Source organism: Notolepis coatsorum (assembly GCF_963971535.1).
Source record: "Notolepis coatsorum genome assembly, contig: SUPER_10_unloc_1, whole genome shotgun sequence".
Taxonomy (NCBI): domain Eukaryota; kingdom Metazoa; phylum Chordata; class Actinopteri; order Aulopiformes; family Paralepididae; genus Notolepis; species Notolepis coatsorum.
In genome coordinates this window covers 661032-687201 of record NW_028174872.1, presented here as the reverse complement: position 1 = coordinate 687201, position 26170 = coordinate 661032, and the positions used below count along the sequence as shown (strand labels likewise).

Below are 26170 nucleotides of genomic sequence, written 5' to 3'. Positions count from 1 at the left end.
ACTGTGGTCTTAGTTGACCAGGTGGAGAGCATTAGATTTTTATCTTTATCTACTTGAACGTAATACCTTATCTAATTTAAATTTACTGAATTATTTTTATATATATGTGACAAAAAAATTCGTTTTTGAATTCTTGGCTGGGAAAATATCTGACTGGCTGGTAGTTTTTTAAATCTACCAGCCACCTTGGCTGGTAAGCCAAAAAGTAAATTTTGTTCCCTGAGTCCACGGCAATCCAACGAGCCAATGAGTTAGTTAATTTGTTACACTTGGTCTGACAAATGTTTGCTCTGAATCCCGTCATCTGGTCTAGTGTGGTTAGGCGACCCTGCTTGCTTGTACTCTGGGTAATGTTAGCCTGACCGGCGTTAGATTTAGTTTGCATGGTAGCTCCAACATGCTTGGCATTTAGGTGATAGTGTAGGCTAGAAACGCTCCGGGGATGGGCAAAGTCTTTGCTGCACAAAGTGCACGCTACCATTCGTATCGACACTTCCATCTGTTTTTTTTTTTTATATCAAAACGAAACATCCCATTCAATGGGACAAGCAAACGCTGTCTCAACTGTTTTTTCCATGTTGGCTATAACTCTCGGACGTCACTCCATGCATGCTGTGCATCTGGATAAACGGTATGCCTGGAACTGGTCCACTGAGAAACATTCTGTGGGGTCTGGAGTGCACAAAGATTAACCCTTGGGCCTTTTTGCACCTGTGGGGGGAGAACAAAGGGATTTAGAATTTCTCAGAAATGCTCAGGAAGTTGCGCTTTTCAGAAATCGGTAAAAATAGAAAAATTACAATTTCGAGTGCTTTGAAATGTAATATATATGTCTCCTTACTTGCTAAACGTAATATGACTTGTAAATACGTTTAATTTTTGCTAGATGGTATGATTGTAATTATCTCCGTTTGCCAGAGAACTACAGCGCGTCACGAAACGCACATACACGTGCGCACACACACAAGAGCGGCATGTGGGCTGTGAAAAGGTGTTAGACCCCGCAGAGGTGAGAGGTATCAGAGACTCGCTACCCCCCATCCAAATTCTAAACAACAGATTGGCTTTTCATAATATGTATGAATTATCTCTTGCAATAATATCCACGGGACTCGACTTTTTACAGTCGTTGTGTTTGTGTGTGTCACGAACACACACGCCAACTTTCTCCTGCGTGAGGACATTCGCGGACATTCTCTCAGATAGAGAAAAAGAAAAGCTTACATAGGGGTGGATGGTATGGTCTAAAATTTATATCACGGTATAATTTGAAGCATAGACGGTAACGGTATATATCACGGTATCAGTGTTTCCGTTAGAATAATTTTTTTTGCCTGATAGGCAGGCTATATAAATAATGACATCCTCAAGGCATGTAGATTTATAATATTTTAACTTAAAACTAGGCTACTTTTGCGTATAGTATATTATATTCCAAATAAAATAAGTCCCGAGACTCCGTGCTGCTGCTGACTTTAAATCAAATGGGTGTCTGTGGGCAGTCGCCCAACATTAATAAACAGCAGTCTGTTATAATCACATTTTTATGAGCTAACGAATTCCGTTATATTGGACATTTGTATTAATTATATCAAGCGAAGAACTGAGAAATTTGGCAGAGACAGACGGCAACATTATCGTGGGTTTGCGTGATGACTCTCCACCTCGCAACGACTTATTTGCAAAGAGTATGTCGCTGCAGAGCAGCAGATTCAGCTGTTTTAAGGCTCTATCTGGGGACCGCTCAACAGCGCCCCCCACCCAACAGCTGAATTGCCAATGGCTGAATTGAAGTACTGCATGGTGCCGTTACAGATGAGTGGGTTATGGTGGATTCTGCGGCTCTGCAGCTGCATATGCTTCGCGCAAAATCCAACATCCAGCTCGCGCTGCCCAGCCGTCAGAACACTACACATCATAATGTTCACAGCAAACTGTAGTTGATCACCAGGTATGTTTTATTAACGTAGAATAATTCATATAAGAAAAACGATAGGGAAATATCTTACCTTTCTCCACTGGTTAAAAATGCCAGGAACTGAAATTGAAACTTGCTGTGCGCCGCGGTGATATGTGTTTATTATGAAATGACAATTGCGTGTTGACACGCCCACTGCGCGAAGCCTCCTAAATAACTTTTTCCAGATTGCACATATCTATTATCTATGACTAATTCTATCTATTTTTAGGGGCAAATGCGAGTGAAATAGTCGCGCTGTGGTTACATGACGTCATTGCTATTTTAGAGCTGCTCTACCGGTTACAAGGTATAGTCAAAATCCATACCGTAGAGCAAATTCATACAGTTTATACCGTTTATACCGTCCACCCCTAAGCTTACATACTTTTCTGCTTTTTGGGCTGCTTCGCAATTGTCATTTCATAATAGCAGCATGGACCAGCTCTGTAACAACGCATCTCGAGCTGCTTCTATGTGCAACATTGTACTTTCTTTTGGAATACTTGAAACCCTTTTTTTGTGGAATATTTGATGTGGCCCCGACGGAACGTTATGAATTAAAAGTAGTCTAACATGCTTTGCAAACCTCACCACCAGTGTATATACCCACGTCGCGCTAAAACATTAACTACTGCAATGTTATCTCTTAACTGAGTATTCCAACTAAGCTAAGCAGAATAATGCTCTGTAACAACTCATCTTGCGGGCTAGGTGAACTACAGTATCAGCCACTGGCTGCTGTGTGACGAGTTTGTAGTTTTGGTCACCTGCGCTGTCTAAACGCGGACTGCTAGTTGACGGCTTATGCAGGAAGGAAAGATGACGTTGCCTCTCTCTCTCTCTCTGTCTCTCTCTCTCTCTCTGTCTCCTCTCTCTCTCTCTCTTTCTCTCTGTCTCTCTCTCCATCTCAATTCAATTCAAATGGGCTTTATTGACATGGGAAACATATGTTTACATTGCCAAAGCCAAACAAAACTTCGAAACTGGCCCCTGTAAATGTCCTAACCCAACCCCCTCCAATGTACAGTAAATGACCAAGTATGGTTTCGTCAATATTCCAATGTACAGTTTTGCTTGTACAGTTGTACAGTTAATTAATAATATAATTATTATAAATGTCTCTCTCTCTCTCTCTCTCTCTCTCTCTCTCTCTCTCTCTCTCTATTATATTACTATACTATTATATATCTATATATATATATCTAAATATTAGGGCTGTCAGTTTATCGCGTTAATTAGATTAATTAATTACACAGCAAATAATCGCGTTATGAAAATTAACTCAAAATTAATTACATTTTTTTTTTTTTTTTTTTTTATAATAATATTTTTTTTGTATCTCATTCATTCCATAAGCATGTAGAATACACATTTACAGATTTTTTTTAATATGGTCCATTTGCATGTTCTTGGTATCTGATTCTAGGGACATCTATGAATCTCAGGGAATGTATTCCCAGTGTCAGAAATACTGTGGGCTAGATCCACAAAGAATGGATTGTACGGTGCAAGTTGCACCCTTACTTACAATTCATTATGAATTGAAAATGGGGGACCCTGATGTAAACAAGACGAAAGTCTTTCTCTGGTCTGCATTCCCTTAACAATTGTGTGTATTGAGCCGTACTGTATTGTAGGCCTACCCATTCTGCAATCTGTTAATAACATTTTCATTCAATCAATCAATCTGCGCGGTGATTGATTGAATGAACATTTTATTTTGAGTAAATTGTAATGAACCAAATGAGAATATCAATATTTTTTTTTTATCTTTGACTGTGAATAACACCATGCTCAAATTGACCAGACCTGAAAAATCTAAGCAAATTAATAGATGGAAGATGATTAAACAGAAGGTTTTGTAGATACAGTACTGAATTCTGCCATCCGGACACATGCAATTTGAAATATGATTATAGAATATAGAATATGAGGCATAAAATGGTAATGCGATTAAAATGCGATTAATTAGATTAATTAATTACAAATCCTGTAATTAATTAGATTAATTTTTTTAATCGCCTGACAGCACTACTAAATATCTAAACCTCGGTCTATCTAGTGTGTGTATACATGGCATCAAATCAAAGTGTGTGTTGCTGTAGGCCTGCCTGTATTGATCACAGTCACACTATACGAGTTATGAATCTCTCGCAGTTCATTCAAGCTGGCCACGTGAAATACAGTATCAGCCACTGCTGTGTGATGAGTTTGGTGTTTTGGTTACGTTTACCAAGTTTACCAAGATGCGTCTGATGGTGGTGATGCTGACATGGTTGATGTTGCCGTAGCTGGTGGAGACGGATTGCATTGTCTGCTCTCACTAGGTCCACGACGGCAAGTTCCTGCTGTTGTGTGAACAGGTCTTCTAGTCATTCTAGACTAGAAATACAACCACAAATTGTTATTGGTTACCGTGACTGGCCGCCTGTTTTGTGTCCACTGTAAGATGAGTGAATGTGGTGTGGCCCTCTGTCTCATTCCAGACAGGAACTGCTTTTTCGCATATCACTAAGTGTGATACAGAACAGGCAGATACAACCATGAGGAGACGCCTATTATTTGTTTTATACGTGTGCATAATTTTATTTTTAGCTTTTTTTGTACATGTAGATTTTGCCTAAATTCATCGTGGTCGCTCTCTGCCAAATATCATATGAGGCATCTTGTACAATTGATACAGTTGATGCAGGGTTAGAAATTAAAAAAAAATTTCAAGGGCTTTTTTTGCCCCCCTTAATTGATTTTCGGGGGCTTTTTTTTGTATTTCGGGGGCACTGAATTTTTATTAACTATTTATCTCATGCATTATTATACTGTGCGTGTGCACACTATGAATTGAAAATGGGGGACCCTGATGTAAACAAGACGAAAGTCTTTCTCTGGTCTGCATCCCCTTAACTTGTGTGTATTGAGCTGTACTGTATTGTACCCATTCTGCAATCTGTTAATAAAGTTTTCAATCAATCAAACGCAAAGGATATCGGTTGTCAAGCTGCTTTTGTATGTTGTAGTGTTGTTATGATACCAACATTTTGACTTTGATACAGATAGGAAAGGTAATGGAATATATTATTAGATGACAGAACATTGAAAATTCTTTATACAATAATTTAATTCATTATGAAATAGAAATTCCGTTTTTGGGTGGAACGTTTGTTGCAAGGAGGGAGGAGGCGGGGACCGCTGTGTGTTACACACAACACGGAGAAATGGTCTAGCTGCTTTGGTGCGTCGTTAACGTTAACGTCGGAAGAAATTCCCCACTAAGCCCTAAATTCAGAGCAGAGCAGTATCCTAATGACTTTTATGCTTCAGTCGATAAGGTGTTTTGCGAATTCTGTCAACATACCGTGGGGACTGGACCCGCAAAAACACGTGCGAATATCACTTCAAAAGCCATGTCAGCCGGATTCCTCTCTTTCTCCTCGTCTCTCTTTTGCTCAAAATAAAAATGAATGGGCTTCATGGCTGGCTGATTTTTTTGCGTTGTCTGATTCTGAATGTATAACTTGCCTAAGCCGGTACCGTGACTTTGTTTTCGGGCGCTACTGTGATTGGACGTTTATGCTTGTGTAATGTGGGACTATTATAACAGCGGAGCTGTTTTGTAATCGTCACTCGTCTCGAGTAAATGATTTTTCCGGGTGGCGCACACACACATATTATTAGGGCCAAATACAAGGGAAATGCTCGCACTGTAGACCATATATATAATTAGTAAACTGTCGGGGGCATTTTCTGCCCCCCTTAACTGATATTCGGGGGCATTTTGTCCATTTTCAAGGGCATTTTGCCCCGAGCCCCCGTTAATTTCGAACCCTGAGTTGATGTTTCTTGTTGATTATTATTCTCTATGTTTTTTTAATAAAATTGTATGATATTCTATTCCAGTTGTGTGTTTTTTCATTTTTTTATCTAGTGATACACACAATGACCGGTCTGAGAATACTTCTGTCTGTGTGTAACCAAATGCATACCTACATGTATGACCTATATCTATCTACTACTTTTGGATATGAGCATTTTTTCAATAAGTATGGAGCCCTGAACACAGAATGACACCAGTATCACTGACTACCACGGCAAGCCTATAGAAAATTATTCTATTAAATAATAATAATTATTATTATTATAAATGTCTCTCTCTCTGTCTATCTCTGTATCTATATATTATATATTATATTACTATACTATTATATCTAATGTGTTCAGGTAAACCTCGATCTTAGAGTGCGATACAATGCCTAATTTTACTTTACTTTTAAATTGCTTCTAGTTAATTAACCTCTTTAGCCTGAGCGGTCCGACGGAGGTTAAAGGGTACAAAGTATGAAGAAGGTGAACATGTGATTTTACTATAATAATGGTCAGCTAACTGCTAGCATCTGCAGTGACGTAATTAATTCTCTTCACAATTAAATATTACATTCGTTCTCTTCACAATATTACAACCTCTGATAGGTCTATCTTAGCTGTAAAGACATATATTGTCAATGAATTGGTCAAAGACAGACCAGACCACTAAAGACTACTATGACAGACAGATATGACCAAATCAACAGAAAAAGGTCTTTCCTCCTTTACCTTTCCTTTCAGCCATAGGCTACAACAGGATTAACGAGCGGCATCAAGGCTGCAATGCCAACAGTTGTCTTGGTGCTGGGCAGACTGAAAGGTTATAGGGTGGCAATATGCTGGATACTATAAGACTTGAAAGAAACAGACTAAAAGTGATCTTAATTCATGATCTTGAATGGGGGACCCTGATACTCTCTGGTCTGCATCCCCTTAACAATTGTATGTATTGAGCGTACACATTCTGTTAATAAAGTTTTCAATCAATCAATCATGCAAAATCTGACCTCTTCATTGGTGTACTTCTCTCTTCTCCAGGTACAATTGCTGCATTGCTCCCCAACGACGAGCAGAGATATGAACAAGTCAATGCCTCACTGCTGTGACCAGTGTGGAAAGAGCTTCATCAAAAAGGCTGCTTTTCTAAAACACCAGCGCATTCATACAGGAGAGAAGCCCTACTACTGTGACCAGTGTGGATCGCGCTTCAAGACCGCCCAAGAATTAAAGATACACCAGCGCATTCATACAGGAGCGAAGCCTTACCACTGTGACCAATGTGGAACACGCTTCAGGACCTCTGGACACTTAAAGGGACACCAGCGCATTCATACAGGAGAGAAGCCGTACTACTGTGACCAGTGTGGATCGTGCTTCAAGACCTCTCAAGAATTAAAGATACACCAGAGCATTCATACAGGAGCGAAGCCTTACCACTGTGACCAATGTGGAACACGCTTCAGGACCTCTGGACACTTAAAGGGACACCAGCGCATTCATACAGGAGAGAAGCCTTACCACTGTGACCAGTGTGGGGAAGGCTTCAGTCAGTCTGCACACTTACAGATACACCAGCGCATTCATACAGGAGAGAAGCCGTACTACTGTGACCAGTGTGGATCGCGCTTCAAGACCGCCCAAGAATTAAAGATACACCAGCGCATTCATACAGGAGAGAAGCCTTACCACTGTGACCAGTGTGAGAAGAGCTTCAGTAGATATGACAACTTAAAGGGTCACCAGCGTATTCATACAGGAGAGAAGCCTTACCACTGTGACCAGTGTGGATTGCGCTTCAGTCGGTCTGAAACCTTAAAGAGACACCAGCTCATTCATACAGGAGAGAAGCCTTACCACTGTGACCAGTGTGGATTGCGCTTCAGTCGGTCTGAAACCTTAAAGGGTCACCAGCGCATACATACAGGAGAGAAGCCGTACCACTGTGACCAGTGTGGGGAAGGCTTCAGTCGGTCTGCACACTTACAGATACACCAGCGCATTCATACAGGAGAGAAGCCTTACCACTGTGACCAGTGTGAGAAGAGCTTCAGTAGATATGACAACTTAAAGGGTCACCAGCGTATTCATACAGGAGAGAAGTCAATGTGAGCAGAGAAGTCAATGTGAGCAATGTGGGAAGATCTTCATTACATCTGGACACTTTCTAAAACTTTCTAACTTTCTAATTTCTGTAGAAAGAATATTTTCAAAACAAGTAAGAACAAATTCAGATTTTATTTATTGTCAAAAGTATGCATAATGTTGTGTTAATTCCACAACAAGAGATATGTAATGTTAATTACCTGAAATTATTCAATTTTTTGGGGGGGGGGCACATATCGGTATAGGTTGATATCGGTATCGGAAATTAAGAGTTGGACAATATCGGTATATCTGTATCGGTAAAAAAGCCAACATCGAGCATCCCTAGTTTCTTCTCCTTTCTCCTGATGGTCAAAAGTATCTTTTTCTGTTATTTTCTCTTTTTGTCCAGGCTAGACGACTGCTCTACATGACTGAGACGACTGCTCTAGCTCCTGTACAGACCAGGCTAGACGACTGCTCTACATGACTGAGACAACTGCTCTAGCTCCTGTACAGACCAGGCTAGACGACTGCTCTAGCTCCTGTACTCTTCTTAGCCATGGCAAGGTTCATAATGCGCAGGGTATTGAAAATAGCATGGATTCACATTTGATTTCCTTATTCAACAGGCTGTTTGGATTCCTGTAAAATATATATATATTTTCTTTTTTTTCTTCTTTTTTTTTTTTAAACTTTGACCAGTCGGCTGGTTCTTTTAGCGTTTATCGCTTTTTCTGGTCAAGCGTGACCGACAGAAACAGGTTGAATGGGGTATAGATCGGGGGAAAGACACTCTGAGAAAATACGGCGAGTCCGGGAGTCGAACTCGCTACCCCAGATCCGTGACGCGCACGGTTGTCCCCGACGCCGAAATAGCGTCCGAGGTACGCGGTGAGCTACTGGAGCTCCCCTTTTCTTTTTCTTTTTACATGAACAACCTGTAACATGTTCTGTTATTCTGAAATTATGCCATAAAGGGCCTGTTATTCTGGGTGAAATGTTGTATTTTCACATTAGTATCTGAGGTGCATTTTAGAATAGACGTGCTCATGCGCCAGGTCAGGTTTTTTTTTTTTTTATATTGTAAATTGTTTTTCCCTTTGTGTCAGTATCATCAGTGTGTTTGTATGGTAAAAGTCATACCTAACATTGTTCTTGCAACACCTTGTTGGCTACTGCTGCACATTACCGTACTTTTCATGTACACGTAGGGGTTTTTAGAATGTCTCCTCTTCTACCTTCTCATCAGTTCCAGTTTGGTATCTGAGGTACAGTATGTCGTTGTGTAACCGGTCTCATTTGACATGCCCTGAGTGGGAGTTGAACCCCGGTCTCCCGCGCCGGATCACAGACCACTAGACCAAGAGGTGAATTCACTTCTTGTTAATAGGTCTGGATGCCTCTGGGGAGTGAGTTACCGCTACACTGTCCATCGTGAGTGACTGTGGATAGACACGCGGTACCTCCGTTACAGTTGCACCACGCCACAAACAATCACCGTACACACTTTAATCAGAAAAGCATCCACATTGCCTTCATACTGTATACCCTTATGCCTGAGGTGCCTTCCGATAGCCTCTATGGCATGCATAGAAAACGCTAGGTCGGTAGAGGCAGAAAGAGAGCGAGAGAGAGAGAAGGTGCCGTGGGATTGTGTAAAGAGGAGGCATCGTGATTCCTCCTTCATGCCGTCTATACACCAGCGACATGGCAGTGTTATGTAGACATAAACATAGGCTGTGTTCCAAGGAAGTTCTACAGCTGGTTATGTTTTTTTTTTTTGTACCATTTTTACATTGAAGTGTCTGAACCTAAAGCAATAATTACACTGAAGAGTGGACAAGCCCCCGTTAAGTCCACCACTGATACGCTTGCTCTCTGTTGCAGAGGAGCGCAGGGGATTGTCCTATTCTTCCGTGCCGCGTGATTTCATTTTTCATTGACGAAACCAAGCGACCATTCTGGCAAAAAAAAAGAAATGATCGTCATCGTTTGTATTTATTTCATCAATGTGAAATGACTACCAGACCCAACAAACGGCTCCCGTTCGAGGCCTAATTATTTAATCCTCACTATGGTTAGGAATATTAGCATTTTTTTGTTGTTGCATATGTATGTAACGGTTGTTATATCGTCATCTTAAACGCAGATGCCCCGAGGGAGTTTCGAACCCATGGTCTCCCACACCACGGGTCGACAGTGAGTCCAAATCTCTCTGTTAACGACATCAGTGCAATGGTTCTTCGTAGTTTTCTGCACGCATGACATTCTGTGACAATACAGCTGTCTCTTATCATTTAGAACCACAGTTTTATTAAGTTGTTTTTATTTGTTTTTTTTGGGAATGTTTGATTTTCTTTCACACCAGGTGCTCTGGTCTTTGGCTTCTGTGCGGATGCTTATGTATGTGTAGTTGTATGGCTATATTTTGCCCTAGAGGAATGTATTCACCTAACGAAGCACTTGTTTTGTCTTGTTCGGTTGTTCCTTTATTCACTGTGATTTTGTTTTCTACTGCTCCCATGTTCTGGTTTGCAGTATCTGCTTTACTCAGAGCTTTCAGAAGCTCTGTCATGTTTCAATCTGTGTTTCTCGAGATATCTTTTTTTCCTTTTCCTTGATTATGTTTCTCATGATCAAAATAAAACGTTTAAAATCTGCATCGTCCAACACGTTATTTTGTCTTATGCAATTTCTTGTTTTGCTTAACAGGGACAGGTGTCAATACTTTCACGAGTACTGATAAATACTGAACTCATGATACTGAATACCAATATGAGCACTTGACAATGACATTTACCATTTCGGCAAACTTAGTCTGTTGAAAACTGAGGAGGAGAATTTGTCTTATACGGTCACATTTGAATGACTTTGTACATATTAAAGGGGAAAAAACAACTAAGGCTATGCTGATTTATTTTGCACATAATCTCACGCACATCCCAAAAACTCAAACAGTTTTGCACACATTAATTTTGTTTGATAGTTATTGAGAGTAAATGAGTTTGAATATGGCCATCAGTGATGTCATCGGGGACATTGGATCCTTGTGTTAATTACAGCACCACAATGCTGTAATGTAAAGGACTGCTACCTTATCATTTAATTGAGCTGTGATTAACACAACAGAAGGATTCAGTGTCCCCGATGACATTACTGGTTGCCATATTAAAACTCATTACTCTCAATAGCTGTCAAACTAAATTAATATTTGCAAAACTGTTTAGAGTTTTTGGATGTGTGTGAGATTATTTGTAAAATAAATTGCCGCTGTTTTGGTGAAATTCCCCTTTAACCTAATCAGATGGCAGCATTCCAGCTAATTTTGCAATGTAAAATATCTGCATCATGTCATTGTGTCTTTACCAGCACAGCACCAGGTGTACTGGGACAACATTGGAAAGGTGCAAATGAAGGCAAGCTAGAATCTAATGATTGTATGGTGAATAGCGCCATCTTGTGTCCATTATAAGATGCCACCCGTTTATACTGTAAATCAGTGAGAGTTGCCAAGTTGGCCTGTCCAAAGATCTTTTGTCATTGTATTGACTATATACACCTTGTATTCAAGATCCTTATATTTAATGGTGATCGTGTGCAGTATCACAATTAATATAACTATAACACACCAGGCCAATATACAGATTAGAGAACATTAAAAACAAAAAATCTCTAGAAATTCTATCCAAACCAATGAGCTTCTAGATAGACAGTAGAAAAGATATGCAGCCAGGATGAGCTTCTAGATAGACAGTAGAAAGGATATGCAGCCAGGATGAGCTTCTAGATAGACAGTAGAAAGGATATGCAGCCAGGATGAGCTTCTAGATAGACAGTAGATAATATATGCAGCCAGTATGAGCTTCTAGATAGACAGTAGAAAGGATATGCAGCCAGGATGAGCTACTAGATAAGACAGTAGAAGAGATATGCAGCCAGGATGAGCTTCTAGATAGACAGTAGAAAGGATATGCAGCCAGGATGAGCTACTAGATAAGACAGTAGAAGAGATATGCAGCCAGGATGAGCTTGTTGCATATACTCATGTTAAACAGTTAGCTAATCAAACAAGGTAAAGTTCCGAATGCTGCTTTTAGTCTAGAGATATCCTCATATATTACCATTGAAATTAAATAGCGTTACATTTAAATGACAGTAGAGTTCCAAAACAATGCTGAAGTCTGCAGGGTTGGAGGAGCTCCGAGACTCACAGTTCTGAGTCCATTTATGAACCACGTGAGAGAAAGGCTAGAGGTCACACAGGCTTAAAACAGCTGCCTGGTGTTTATTCTTTTGACTGTTTCTTTCTTTTCTTCTTGATGTTTTGATTGTATATGTATATGTTGTTGTTGTTGTTGTTGTTGTTGTTGTTGTTGTTGTTTAAAATAAAACTAGCAGAATCTATAATAAATGATTTATAAAACAGACAATATATGCAAATAGATGCAACCTATATTTTATAATGATTTGTTATGGTTAATAATTAATTGTAAAGCATCTATGGACATTATTGAGATGGTTATTGTAAAGTTGCTACTGATGTTTATAATGGATAAGGATAATACATGCTTTGTAAAGCATACATCCATTGCATGTGAGTGGCTGTTTAAAAAGCCTTCATTAACCAGAGACTGTGACAGCAATGATTATACAGAATCTCCATTTTCTCCACAGAGAAAACCAGAGAAAACTCAAATCAATGTTGCGTTTCAGACCGGTTTAACGATGTTTGTAGAGCCATCGTACATTCTATATTATAGCTATGGAGACATACTATGGCTCATTTGAAAGGCAATATTTATACTCCAACAGGGAACAAACCGTACATACATCCGTTCCTGCGCAATCCCAGGCTAAAGAGTGGCCATTTCCCCCAAATCCATGCTAATTTTCTAGGAAGAGAGATATAGCGTATTTTGTGCGCAGTATGCGCAGTTCGTGCTTGTTGCTCGACACTAATACATTTCCATGTCAAAGGGCCAATGCCTCATGTTGATACATAGATTGTTCTATTCACAAAACCACGATGGGTAGGAACTCTTACCTGCTTCTCGACTCATCTGGGTCTGACTCGGTAATCTCGCTGTCTGTGTCGATATCGCTGAACATTTCAGTGAAATATTCTGGCTCTGGAGTGCTCTTGCGACTACTGCAGCACGGTGAACAGATAGCGGTACATCCTCGGCCGGTTTGGCTATAGTATTTTTATGATTTACCAGAAATGCTGAGTCCAACGTAGTCTGGTGAAAATGCACCTTATGGATGGATCGTCAACTTGTTTTCCTCTTCATAATAATCTCCAATCGTGTGCTACACACGATCCCCATTGCCGAGTACGTTTGCTGTCCCGAGTGCATATGCCCCACAGGAAACCAGCCCAGATGTACTCAAAAGGTAGGCGACACTGCCACCTATCTGGATTCGATCGTTATCACAGTGTTTCCAAATCCATACACAATGTGTGGGACAGTGTCGTCTAGTATCATAATAAATAAATAAACATAAAACGAATATACTCGTTTTTGGCGTTCAACGCATGGGCACCACAAACAAATATACTTGTTTCCGCAGCAGCTGGCTATGGATCAAGAGAAAGGACCCCAACTGGGCTGCACAATTACCATCGAGGGGTAAAAGCAGAGGGGGGCACACCTGGGATGCCAGGTGTTGCCGTTGAGCCCTTCAGAGGTGTCGTGGGCCTGTCAACGAAACCCCAATGAAGGAGGGTGCCCACCTGAAGACCCCAATGAATCTTTTACCCTTACCCCATTCAATACCCAGTGCTGATTATCTAAGGGATTGTACTATCTAGTCCTATAAGCTCAACTGTATTTCCGAGCATATAGGATATATCATATCACACATCCTGGCATAGAAACGCAATGATACAATAGCCGAAAGTTTTCAAAAAAAACAACCAATGTATTTGTATAAAACACAACACCTTGGTGACAAGACACTTACTTTAAACACTCATCTTAACATTCACTTTAGACACTTTAAACACTTTCAGCACTACACCATACTTTCATCTATTTATTACAAAAAGATTTGCACTACATCCCTACCTCATCTTTGCATTTTTGCATTCTAAAAAGCTTGCATTTGTACTTTATTGTTTGCATTTTGTACATCACTTTGTACTTTATGTTGTACTTTAGTTTGTATATTGTATATTTTGTATAGTGTTTGGCCTTTATTCTTTTTACTTTTGACTGTATGAAGCACAATCTCAGGGGGCTCATACAGAACCAAGCACTTATATGTGACAAATAAAACAAAACTTGAACTTGAAACAAGAACTAAGGTATAAGCCTACCTTGTGCGATGAGAAAGGATTGCACCATGACGCTGGTCGTGTCTCCTCATAAAGCTGGATCTGTAACGCTGTTGAACCGGTTTAACCAGGTTGTATAACCAACCCGCATTTATAGACTATACTTAGTTCCTGCTTGCAGGCTCTCAGGTTAAATGGAGTTCAGACGAGGTGGGGGCATCGTCCTCACAGTGGGGGGGCAGGGAGCGCTGCCAGCAGACGAGGTGGGGCCCTGTTAGCACCGTCCTCACAGTGGGGGGGCAGGGAGCGCCGCCAGCAGAAGAGGTGGGGCCCTGCTAGCATCGTCCTCACAGTGGGGGGGCAGGGAGCGCTGCCAGCAGACGAGGTGGGGCCCTGTTAGCATCGTCCTCACAGTGGGGGGGGGGGGGGGGGGGGCAGGGAGCGCTGCCAGCAGCCGGATAACTAACGGCAGCAGAACTCCAGAACTACTAGGACCGTCTGATCACAGAGTGTGTCTGACTCCGACCTAAACGGACAACAACGTATATAACATATGACGTATATCACGCCATACATACAGTACCTTATGCATACTGCACCTGTGTATACTGTATTGTATATATTTAGATTGTAACCATATTTATTGTAATGCATAATATAACTGATAGGGCAGACTGCAGACAGACCCTCACCTGCACCTTGATCACACGGCCTACTTGCTCATAATGCGTATACTCAGAGTTAATTATATTGTTATTTACATTTTTACATTTACATTTAGTCATTTAGCTGAACGCTTTTATCCAAAGCGACTTACAAGTTCTGTACGACAAGTCATCAGGAAGGGCACAACTCTATCAGCTGAGTAACAATGTTGATCAAAGTGTTGAGTGCTACAGTGTAGGTTAGTTTATTAGGACAAGTGCATGACAGTAAGGTTAGTTAGGGTTAGATATCTTTTTTATTTTATTTTTTATTTCAGATAATGGTTGAAGAAGTGCGTCTTTAGTCGACAGCGAAAGATTGGACGTGTTTCGGCTGTTCTAACTGTGGTGGGCAGTTCATTCCATCATTGTGGGGCAAGGACTGAGAATAGGCGGCTTCTCCTTGATGACCCTCCCGGAGCTCGGATAGGAGGAGTGGGTCTGAGGCGGCCAGAAGATGCAGAGCGTCGGGGTCTTGGGTTATATTGTTTACACTGCCTATTTGTACTTTTCTACTGTACTATCATTTTATTACCTGTATCATGTCTTCTACTATGACCATGTACCTCCCCCCCCCCTCTCCCATGCTGCTATGATGCCTGAACAAGGGGATCAATAAAGGAATATCTGATCTCATCTTAGTAGGGAGCCCACTTTTGAAAACGCTTGAGATAAGTTCCTCAGTATGTTTTTCCAATTTCTTTTTTATTTCTTTTTGCTGCTCCACCGTGTTTGATCCATGTGTGTTGACTCTAACGTCTCTCTTCTGTCTTTCTTGGTAAACGTTCACACTGCTATCATTTTAAACATGTCATGTGTGCAAACTGCACCAGATCCAACACTGCGTGTCCTCGGTCGGGGCCCCAGAAACACAAGAAGAACGGACAAACTGCGATGTGTGAAGGAAACACATATTTCTTTCTCCTATATTTACATTGCATTGTACAGTATGTTCTCTCATTGAGCGAATAAACCTCAATGCGTTCTATTTTATTACATTTCTTTAAAAAAGCTGTGGGGACAAAATTGGCCATACCAAAAAGTGATGGGGACATGTCCCGTGTGTGTGTGTGCGTGCGTGCGTGCGTGCGTGCGTGCGTGCGTGCGTGCGTGCGTGCGTGCGTGCGTGTGGGGTCACCATGGAGACAACAAGTGTCTCACTGCAACTGGGACGTTTTTGTGAGTCAGTCCTTGAACCACGTATCTCCTTTATGCTTTATATTTTTCAGAGGAGCAATGTTTTCAAACCTTATTATCTAAAGATGATAGGTTACAGAGGGTTGAGCAGTTAAAAGAGAGCAGAGGTCGAGTGATATATCACATTCACACTCCCAAGTGATTTGGACTGACTTTACAACTGCAAATACATTGGGCAGTCCAATAAATGTCTAAACAGAGTTATGGTTCTTCAGTGCAAGGGTTAAGTTATGGGAGGCTGTTTAAAAGGGTGGGTGTGTTACCTCAGTACTGTTGGACTCTGATGCAGAATGTTAAGTCTTTAATAAAGTTCACTGTGTCCTATATTCTTATCCATATATCGCCGGGCCTATGGTTCCCTTTTGGATGGGAGTGTGTGAAACTTCTCCCTTCAAGCATCTTAACTGTGTCTGATATGTGACTAAATGTCCTAACCCAACCCCCTCCAATGTACAGTAAATGACCAAGTATGGTTTTTGTCAATATTCCAATGTACAGTTTTGCTTGTACAGTTGTACAGTGTCCCCCACCCACCCCTCCTACCCAACCCCCCCACCCCACCCCACCTACCCAACCTCCTCCAATGTACAGTTTCTACGTCAAATGTATATACTCTCTTTTCTAGACTCTTTTTGTATCACAAACAGTACTGTATTTGCAAATCTGGTATGTCATAAATGTATAGATGTAGCAGTACTGTCTATCTGTATGTCGTGTATGTCATATATGTTGAAAATGGGGGACCCTGATGTAAACAAGACGAAAGTCTTTCTCTGGTCTGCATCCCCTTAACAATTGTGTGTAATTGAGCTATACTGTACTGTACCTATTCTGCAATCTGTTAATAAAGTTTTCAATCAATCAATCAATCAATCAAACTCTATGTCGCCATCTGTTGGTACAAACGTTTAGGAGTGTATAATATGAGTGTTTAATATCTTTTTATTTTATTTTTTATTTTTTTAGATTTGATCAAATCCACTCATTTATTTTGCTGCTATCTTTCATATACAGAGAGTTTATTGGGAAAAACTCATGTCATCGTACTTGGTCATTGCACACATTATGCATGTATACACGTATGTGCTGTAATAGCCAATTTCATCTCTCTTCCCCTTTTCATATAGTCTATGACTATAGTTTATGACTGCTATCCTTAAGTGGCAGGTCTCTTACACTGACAGGTATTTTCACGGCCCTTATCAATACACGCGTAAGTCATGTCCCACATTCCTACATGTGGGAGAAAACAGCAGTGTTCCTGTTGATTCTCTCCAAAACGTGAGAATCTGTCTTCAGACATAGTATACTCTTCAACAGATAAAGCTGAAATATACCGGCCGTACTTACTGTCATTTCTGCAGGGTTTGGGTAAACGTTACGGTGACATTGCTATTACATTCTACCCCATGTGTGTATTTGTCTATTTACACACCCTCAACGCAATGTCCATCTCTCGAAGATGTACACATGACTCCCTCTCCCTCTGGACAAAGGTGAAGGTCACTCTGTTTAGTTCACTTCCACGTGCTGCACATAGGACTGGCACACGGAGACGGGGGAGGGGAGGTCTTGTGTTCTGTTCAGGCCTCAGCATCTCCGCTGAACAGACTGCCTCTGCTGTAGTAATGCTGTAACGCTGATAATGTGCTCTTTACTGCAGTGAACCTGTACTGTAACCCTTTCACTACCGCACTACCACATGGTTAACCCTTTCACTGCGACAATACAGAAGGTTAACCCTTTCACTGCCACACGACAAAGGGTTAACCCTTTCACTACCACACTACAGAAGGTTAACCCTTTACTGTCACACTACAGACCGTCTGTAGTGTGATAGTAAAGCCAAGGGTTAACCTTCTGTATTGTGGTAGTGAAAGGGGTAACTATCAGCGTCAGCTTTAATCTTTGTTTCAACCTATTCTCCACGTGTGCACACACACACACACACACACACACACACACACACACACACACACACACACACACACACACACACACACACACACACACACACACACACACACACACACACACACACACACACACACACACACACACACACACACACACACACACACACACACACACACACACACACACACACACACACACACACATGGGGGCGACAGTGGATCAGGAGGTAGAGCAGTCGTCTGGTAATCCGGAGGTTCCCGGTTCGATCCCCGCTCCTCCCGGGCAGCGTGTCTAAGTGTCCTTGAGCAAGACACTTGCATGGTTGGTGGTTGCCTCCAGCATCGGTGTGTAAATGTGTGAGTGAATGGGTAAAATGTGAGGAACAAATTGTAAAGCGCTTTAAAAATACACACATATACAGTATACAATACCCTAATTTTCATGGGCATGTCATATCACTGGCTATATGACCATAATGTCCTGGCTTTCCCCTTCACTCATTGACAGGGGAGATTATTAAAGAGATGACTTACCTAGCTCTAACCTAAACACACACACCAAACATATCACTTCCAACCCCCAACATTACCCTTCATTGGGAAAAGTGCTCAGACTGATCGAAGGAAATGTGATGACACTTCAGAGCCTATAGGAGAGATTGAGCCAAGGCCTATGGCTCTTATAAAGGTTAAGTCTGCCCCCTTGTGATATAAATTATGTACAACACCAGTATCCTTAGAGAAATGGGCTACATGTTTTTGTTTAGAACTCTTTTTTTGGCACATTGGCACGCCTCTTTGTTTGGAGTTAATCATCCGCAATCTTTCATTGCGCAATTCACTGCAGCCATTCAACATTAGGCGCAGTATGTTGAATGTCAATGCATGCAAAATACATTAATCAGTGGTGGAAAGTAACTAAGTATTTCGACTCAAGTACTGTACTTGAGTACAATTTCAAGCTACTTGTACTTGACGTGACTATTTTCATTTTAGGGAACTTTATACTTTTACTCCACTACATTTCAAATGGCAAAATGTTTGAAGCCTGACAACTTCAAGAGGACATAATCAGAGCAGCATAACTGGACCACATACCGCTTTAACATAACCTTTAATCAGAGCAGCATAACTGGACCACATACCGCTTTAACATAACCTTTAATCAGAGCAGCATAGCTGGACCACATACCACTTTAACATAACCTTTAATCAGAGCAGCATAGCTGGACCACATCCCACTTTAACATAACCTTTAATCAGAGCAGCATATCTGGACCACATCCCACTTTAACATAACCTTTAATCAGAACAGCATATCTGGACCACATCCCACTTTAACATAACCTGTAGAGGTCAATGGATCAAGGCTTGAATGCTCCCAAGCACTGGAATACACAAACGTCATGTAGAATGTGTACTTTTAGTGTAGATACTTAAGTAGGCCTACATTCAATAGAAAATACATCTCTACTTTTACTTAAGTAGAATTTGAATGGAGGACTTTTCCTTTGACCAGAGTACTCATTTATATGGGTATTTCTACTTTTACTTAAGTAAAGGAACTGTGTACTTCTTCCACCACTGCCTTTAATCTATGAGAGGGATCATCCCTGTATGGTGTTGTTATGGTGCACCTGTTTTTGTTACCCGTATAGCCCTTTAAAATACCAATCAGTAGTGCAGGGCAGTCAGATTATTCTTATTGACTAGTTCATTTCAAGTAAATGTATGTAACTTAGTCTTTTGAGTTTTGGGGGTTTTAAAAAAAGAATTCCCCTCAGATTGAGCTCCCAGAGACTCCTCCTGAATCCAATTTAGTGAAGCCTTGGCTTAAGTTTGTCTCACTGGCATAGCAGCCAGACATGACTACCTCCCTCCATTCACACACTTATGACTGGACCTGAGTGAGTGGGCTGAGGAGAGGGAAGTAATGAGAATAATAACAGGCAGCACGACTCATTTCAGGGAAATCAGACTGATTGCTACACACCGAATTTAATTTAAAATGTATTCATTCAAAATAATTTGTTAATTCGTTATTGGCCAACACTAGCAATCAGTGATCCAAATGTAAACACATGGCCCACCACCAAAAATAAGAAAAAGCCTAAGAATGGAGATACATTTTCATTCTGTAGTTGATTGACTGAGCTCTCGATACAAGGATTAACACTAGACATAGTAGACAATAGGTAATTGTATTTGCATTCTTGGCTGTAAATGTTATTTTTTTTTGTTTTGTTTACATTTGTACAATATTGGAGTAAAACAGACTATATACCTACTCAACCCCCTCCAATGTAGTTTCTTCCCCTTTTTCTTACACTACTGTATATTTGTATGTATTTTGTATGTCATAAATGTCTTAATGAATTGAAAATGGAGGACCCTGATGTAAACTAGACGAAAGTCTTCTTTACATATCTGTAGATATATATATATCTATATATCTATATCTGTACATATCCCTTACCTACTCTTACTATAGTTACGCTGCTGGCCAGTATGACTTACTACCATACTGTCTTTATACCTGTATCACTGTACAATGGAAATGTTAGATTTCGACAGCATTTCTCATGTAGCACATGGAAATAGTGAGTTCTATATTGAGGTTCAGTCGGTGAAACGGCAAGTTTCAAGCAAATATCAACACGGGTCCTTCTGGGTTTAGATGTCCACGTTTATTTAGTAAGACTAAAAGAACAAAAGACAAAATGCACAATATTCAATGAATGGTCATTCTTCTTAAACCAGCTCCTATCTAGGTCTGTCTCCCTCAAAGTCTGCCACCAGAAGAACAACTCTCTCTCTCTCCTTGAGCTCTTTTGATAACGCAGATGGGTCTGTTCTAAAACTAAATAGTTGCATTTACGACTGACCCATGCCCCACACATCCTGGCTGTGGGTTCAACCGAAGGCCTTGAAGATAGAGTGTCCCGTATGAAGTGTGCCGGCTGCCTGAATTCTTTCCCCAATACATTTCCAGTTCTGCATTCGCCTTCTGCGCTCTGATTGGCCACTGACGTTTCTGGTCATGTGACATGTGCGCCCAATCGTGTGACGGCAAGTTCTTTCGATGGTTAAGCTTAGGCACTCTTTCAAAGTTGGTTAAGGTTAGAGTTTGTCTTAGAGCATGGCGATAGAACACCAGCCCTGATTCCAAACTCTAACCTTAACCAACTTCGAAAGAGTCGCCTAAGCTTAACCAGTGATAAACTAGGCGTTAGGTAGTTTGCAGGCTGTTAGACCCGGAAATGGGCAAAGACACAGCTCGTCACGCGATTGGGCGCACATGACACATGACCAGAAACGTCAGTGGCCAATCAGATCGCACCAGAAAGGTCTGTGGCCAATCAGATCGCTGAATGTGCACACAGAACTGGAAATGTATTGCGGAAAGAATAGACGCGTCCCGGCTGCCCAGAGATAAGAGGTGAGGGAGAAGGTTATAGGCTGAATCCACCTCCTCATGGAGGTTCGGCCACAACATTGTTACCAACCCCCCCTGGAACAGAGAGAGGAGAGACAGACCCAAATCCCACAGTAATGACCAAAATGACCAAAGGTGATCAAATACAAATAAAATGGTTGCATATTGTTATCCAACCTACCCTGAGTATGAAAATAAAGATTTGTCCCCACATGCAAAGGAACAGAGGTATTAAAGATTAAATATGTGAATATGCAAATATCCAACCAAACAAACTTTACCCCGGTAGGCTAGAAACAAAGCAAAACATAGTGTGTGTGTGTGTGTGTGTGTGTGTGTGTGTGTGTGTGGCTCAGAACAATGATAGAGTGACTGAGTGAATGTAACTCCTAATTACCTCATCTTTCACAACTCAGGATCTTCAAGATCAAATTTAAATCCTAAACCCTGGGTAGAGGAGCTGTGAATGTCACTTCAACAGTCATCTCCCGCCTCGACTACTGCAATGCACTGCTCGCTGGCCTCCCGGCCACTGCCACTAAGCCTCTTCAACTCATTCAGAACGCAGCGGCCCGCCTGATCTCAAACCTACCGAAGTCGGCCCATGTCACCCCACTTCTTAGGGACCTGCACTGGCTCCCCATTGCTGCACGAATCCGCTTCAAGGCCCTCGACCTAGCATACCGTGCGGCAAAGGGAACCGCTCCCGCCTACCTCCGGTCAATGGTCTCTAACTACACACCCTCAAGACCCCTACGCTCTGCATCTTCTGGCCGCCTCAGACCTACTCCTATCCAAGCTCCGGGAGGGTCATCAAAGAGAAGTCGCCTATTCTCAGTCCTTGCCCCACAATGGTGGAATGAACTACCCACCCCAGTTAGGACAGCCGAATCACGTCCAATCTTTCGCCGTCGACTAAAGACGCACTTCTTCAACCATTATCTGAATTAAAAAAAAAAAAAAAAAAAAAAAAAAAAAAAAAAATCTAACCCTAACTAACCGTACTGTCATGCACTTGTCCTAATAAACTAACCTACACTGTAGCACTCAACACTTTGATGAACATTGTTGCTCAGCTGATAGAGTTGTGCCCTTCCTGATGGCTTGTCGTACAGAACTTGTAAGTCGCTTTGGATAAAAGCGTCAGCTAAATGACTAAATGTAAATGTAATGTAATGTACTTCAGCTCACAAAACTCAGCCTCCCCAGCCAGGTATGAATGAAGCCAAAGTCCAGGATAGAGAGGCTGAGTGAATGTGGTGTTGACTCTGTGCAGGAGGGTCATTGTGTCAGAGACGCTGTAGAAGGACAGAGTACCTGCCCTGTGATCCAGGTACACTCCTATTCTGGAGGACCAGGGGCCCGGTACAGTTATGCTCTTGTTATTGTGTCTGAAGAGGTACTCACTTTGTGTGCACCATAAAGCCCAGGATTTGGAATTTAATCCAAATACACAGTTCTTCCCGGTGCCTGTTCTACTAATGTCTTTGTAGGAGGCTGCTACAGAAACCCATCCACTACTCCACTCCACCTCCCAGTAACAGCGTCCAGTCAGACCTTCTCTACCCAGAACCTGATGACATTCAATAAATCTTTCTCTGTGATTAGGATAGGACTGCTTTTGCTGCATCAGTGTTGCTTTTCTGTTCCCCTCAGACAAAGACAGATATCCGTTTGTTGTGTTTGGGTCCAGTGTGATCTGAGAGGAATATTGTAAGAAGTCAGCTCTGGTCTTGGGCTCTGGTGGCAGTAAAAGATGAACAGTATTCACTGTTGTTGAGATTCTGGGCCACTGCTCTTTCAGAACGTCCTCTAGTTTGTCTCTCAGCTCAGACACGACCTCAGTCACATCTGCAAAGTACAGGAGAGGAAGGACACTGATGCTGGGTGAGTCTGTAGACTCACTGGGACTGGAGAGGGGGGGGTAACTCTGTAGAAAGTGGATGTGGTCCTCTGTGTGTGAGAGCTGCTCCAGCTCAGTGGCTCTCCTCCTCAGGTCCGCTATGTCCTGCTGCAGTCTCTTCTGCAGTTCTTCAGCCTGAGTCACTGTGGTCCTCTGTCTGGCTCTGATGACCTTCTTCAGCTCAGAGCGCCTCGTCTCCAAGGAGCGTATCAGCTCAGTAAAGATTCTCTCACCGTCCTCCACTGCTTTATCAGCAGAGCGATTGAGAGAATCAATAGCCTGTTGGGCCTCTTTGAGTCGCTTCTCTCTCTCCTGGACTCTCTGGTGGATTTTCTGTTGACTCATGCCAAGCTCTTTCTGTCTCTCCATCCTTTCTGCTGCAGCTGAGACTGTATCATGGCCTTTATGTTCATCCATGGAACACAAATAACAGATGCACTGCTGATCAGTACGACAGAAAACATCCAGAATCCTGTCATGACGAGAGCAGATGTTCTCCTGAAGCCGTGTGGAGGCTTTGACCAGCTTGTGTTTCTTAAAGGTATCAGATTGATAGTGAGGCTGGAGGTGAGTTTCACAGTAAGAAGCCAGACATACCAGGCAGGACTTGAGGGCTTTCTGCTTTCTCCCAGTGCAGACATCACAGGCCACATCTCCAGGTCCAGCATAACAGTGATCAGGAGGAGCAGCATGGAGTCCTGTATTCATTAGTTGTTCTATCATTTCAGCCATTATATAGTTTTTCTTCAGAACAGGCCTCGGAGTAAAGGTCTCCCTGCACTGGGGACATGTGTAGATCCCCTTCTGATCATCGTGATCCCAGCAGTCTGTAATACAGCCCATACAGTAGCTGTGTCCACAGGGAATAGTTACCGGATCCTTCAGTAGATCCAGACAGAGAGAACAGCAGAACTGGACCCGGTCCAGATCAACTCCTTGCTGCGCCATTTTATTCTACAAAGACAAAGACACTCTTAGTTTTGTTTTCTCAGGAAGAGTAAACTCTTATCGTGTGTTTGGTGGGAGCATGGCTCTGGGTGGTGTTATTTTTTTGCGTAGCTGCAGTTTGCGGAGACGCTCTCTGATTGGCCAATGACGTTTCTGGTCATGTGACATGTGCGCCCAATCGTGTGACGAGCTGTGTCTTTGCCCATTTCCGCCTCGAACAGCATGCAAACTACCTAACGCCTAGTTTATCACTGGTTAAGCTTAGGCGACTCTTTCAAAGTTGGTTAAGGTTAGAGTTTGGAATCAGGGCTGGTGTTCTATCGCCCTGCTCTAAGACAAACTCTAACCTTAACACTTTGGTTGCCTAAGGTTAAATTAATGATATACCATAGATTGCCAGCGCTATTTGTCTATGGAGAAAGTCCCCTTCTTTGCAGGGCTATAACTTTTTAAATTCTATTGCTACATTGCCATTATTAGGGCCCATTCAAAGTCCTATATGTATTGTTCATTGTGTAGCAACGTTAAACTTTTTCATTCACATATTCATAGTAAAGTATGGTCTAATGTATAAGTATGTTTTCATCTCTTTCTGCAGCTTTCTCCAGAACGTGATATATAGCCCCAAATGCATTATATTGATGATGAAATACAGTTTGATGGCAATCAGCGCGATATAAAAAATTCCAACTAGACGTACTTCTAGAAGTTACTACACGTCATCTGATGTTGACCGGATGGGCGAGGGGGCGTTTATAATTCCGTGGGCAGCGTTATACCAATCATCTAATGTGGATCAAATGTTGATAATATCAGTTATTATCGAAGACGGTAACGTTACACGCTGAAACTCACCCCAGTCTCCGCGCGCCGTTGGGCGATCATCGTCGAGTAGACATTTTATCATTATGGGATATATTATTACCCGGTCCATCTCCAGCTTGTATAATGGTATATACGTCCAAATCATGTTGTTTATCGAGTTATTGGCAATCGATCGCTATGTAGTGTGACGAGCTAGAGTCACGGGACATGTACCGAGTGGCCGGAAGCAATACGGACGTCTAGCAAAACCTCTACTGCGCTTCCTGTTAAGCGGTTGCGCCGATCGGCCACCAGATGGCGCTCCTGAACCGCCAGAGAGCTCAGTGGGTCCTGCTGGTGGATCTCAGGCCAGCGGAGGGACATTATGAATCCGATCGCAGATTTTTGAAATATTGATATAAGGACGCTGTACAGCGTCCCCCGGCAACTTTAGCATGGCCAGCAAAGACGTGAGAAGACGTGTCCCGGCACCCAAAGTGTTAACCAACTTCAAAAGAGTGCCTAAGCTTAACCGGTGAAAGAAACAGGCGTCACACGATTGGGCGCACATGTCACATGACCAGAAACGTCAGTGGCCAATCAGAGTGTCTCCGCAAACTGCGGCTACGAAAAAAAATAACGCCTCTGGGTGGGAGGAGACAGTGTCTAGTTTACTGTGATTCATAGATAGAAGATGTTTTTTTTTTACTTAGTTCAGGACTTTCTATCATCATCAACTACCTCTAATTAGCTTACTTTGTCAAGGAAACCCCACTAAAACCCATAAGCACAAAGAGAGACATAGAGAAAATGGTAAACATACTGAATAAAACACTTTATTTCTCTCTCTCTCTCACACACATTTCTTCAATGTTGACAGACACACACACACACTTTCTCTCGCTCTCATTACTCTCATTCTCTCCTCTCATCTTTCACTGATTTGATTGACTGATTTGTTTGAAGGCTGGTGAAAGACCCTGACTTCATTGCTGGGCATTAGTGTCAAAGTACATCTGCAGTAATTCTCATTTCATGAGCAAAGTTATATATATATATATATATATATATATATATATATA

The 26170-nt window shown here is 41.8% G+C and overlaps 1 protein-coding gene across 1 annotated transcript; it reads right to left on the bottom strand.

The window, feature by feature from the left end:
* Positions 1–688: 688 nt before the first annotated feature.
* Positions 689–24284, bottom strand: LOC311236308 (tripartite motif-containing protein 16-like; the record flags this gene model as incomplete). Its single annotated transcript, XM_084338384.1, has 2 exons — positions 689–711; positions 22625–24284. The coding sequence occupies 2 exons, from the start codon at positions 24282–24284 to the stop codon at positions 689–691; spliced, it is 1683 nt and encodes a 560-aa protein (XP_084194510.1).
* Between the last annotated feature and the right edge of the window lie 1886 nt (positions 24285–26170).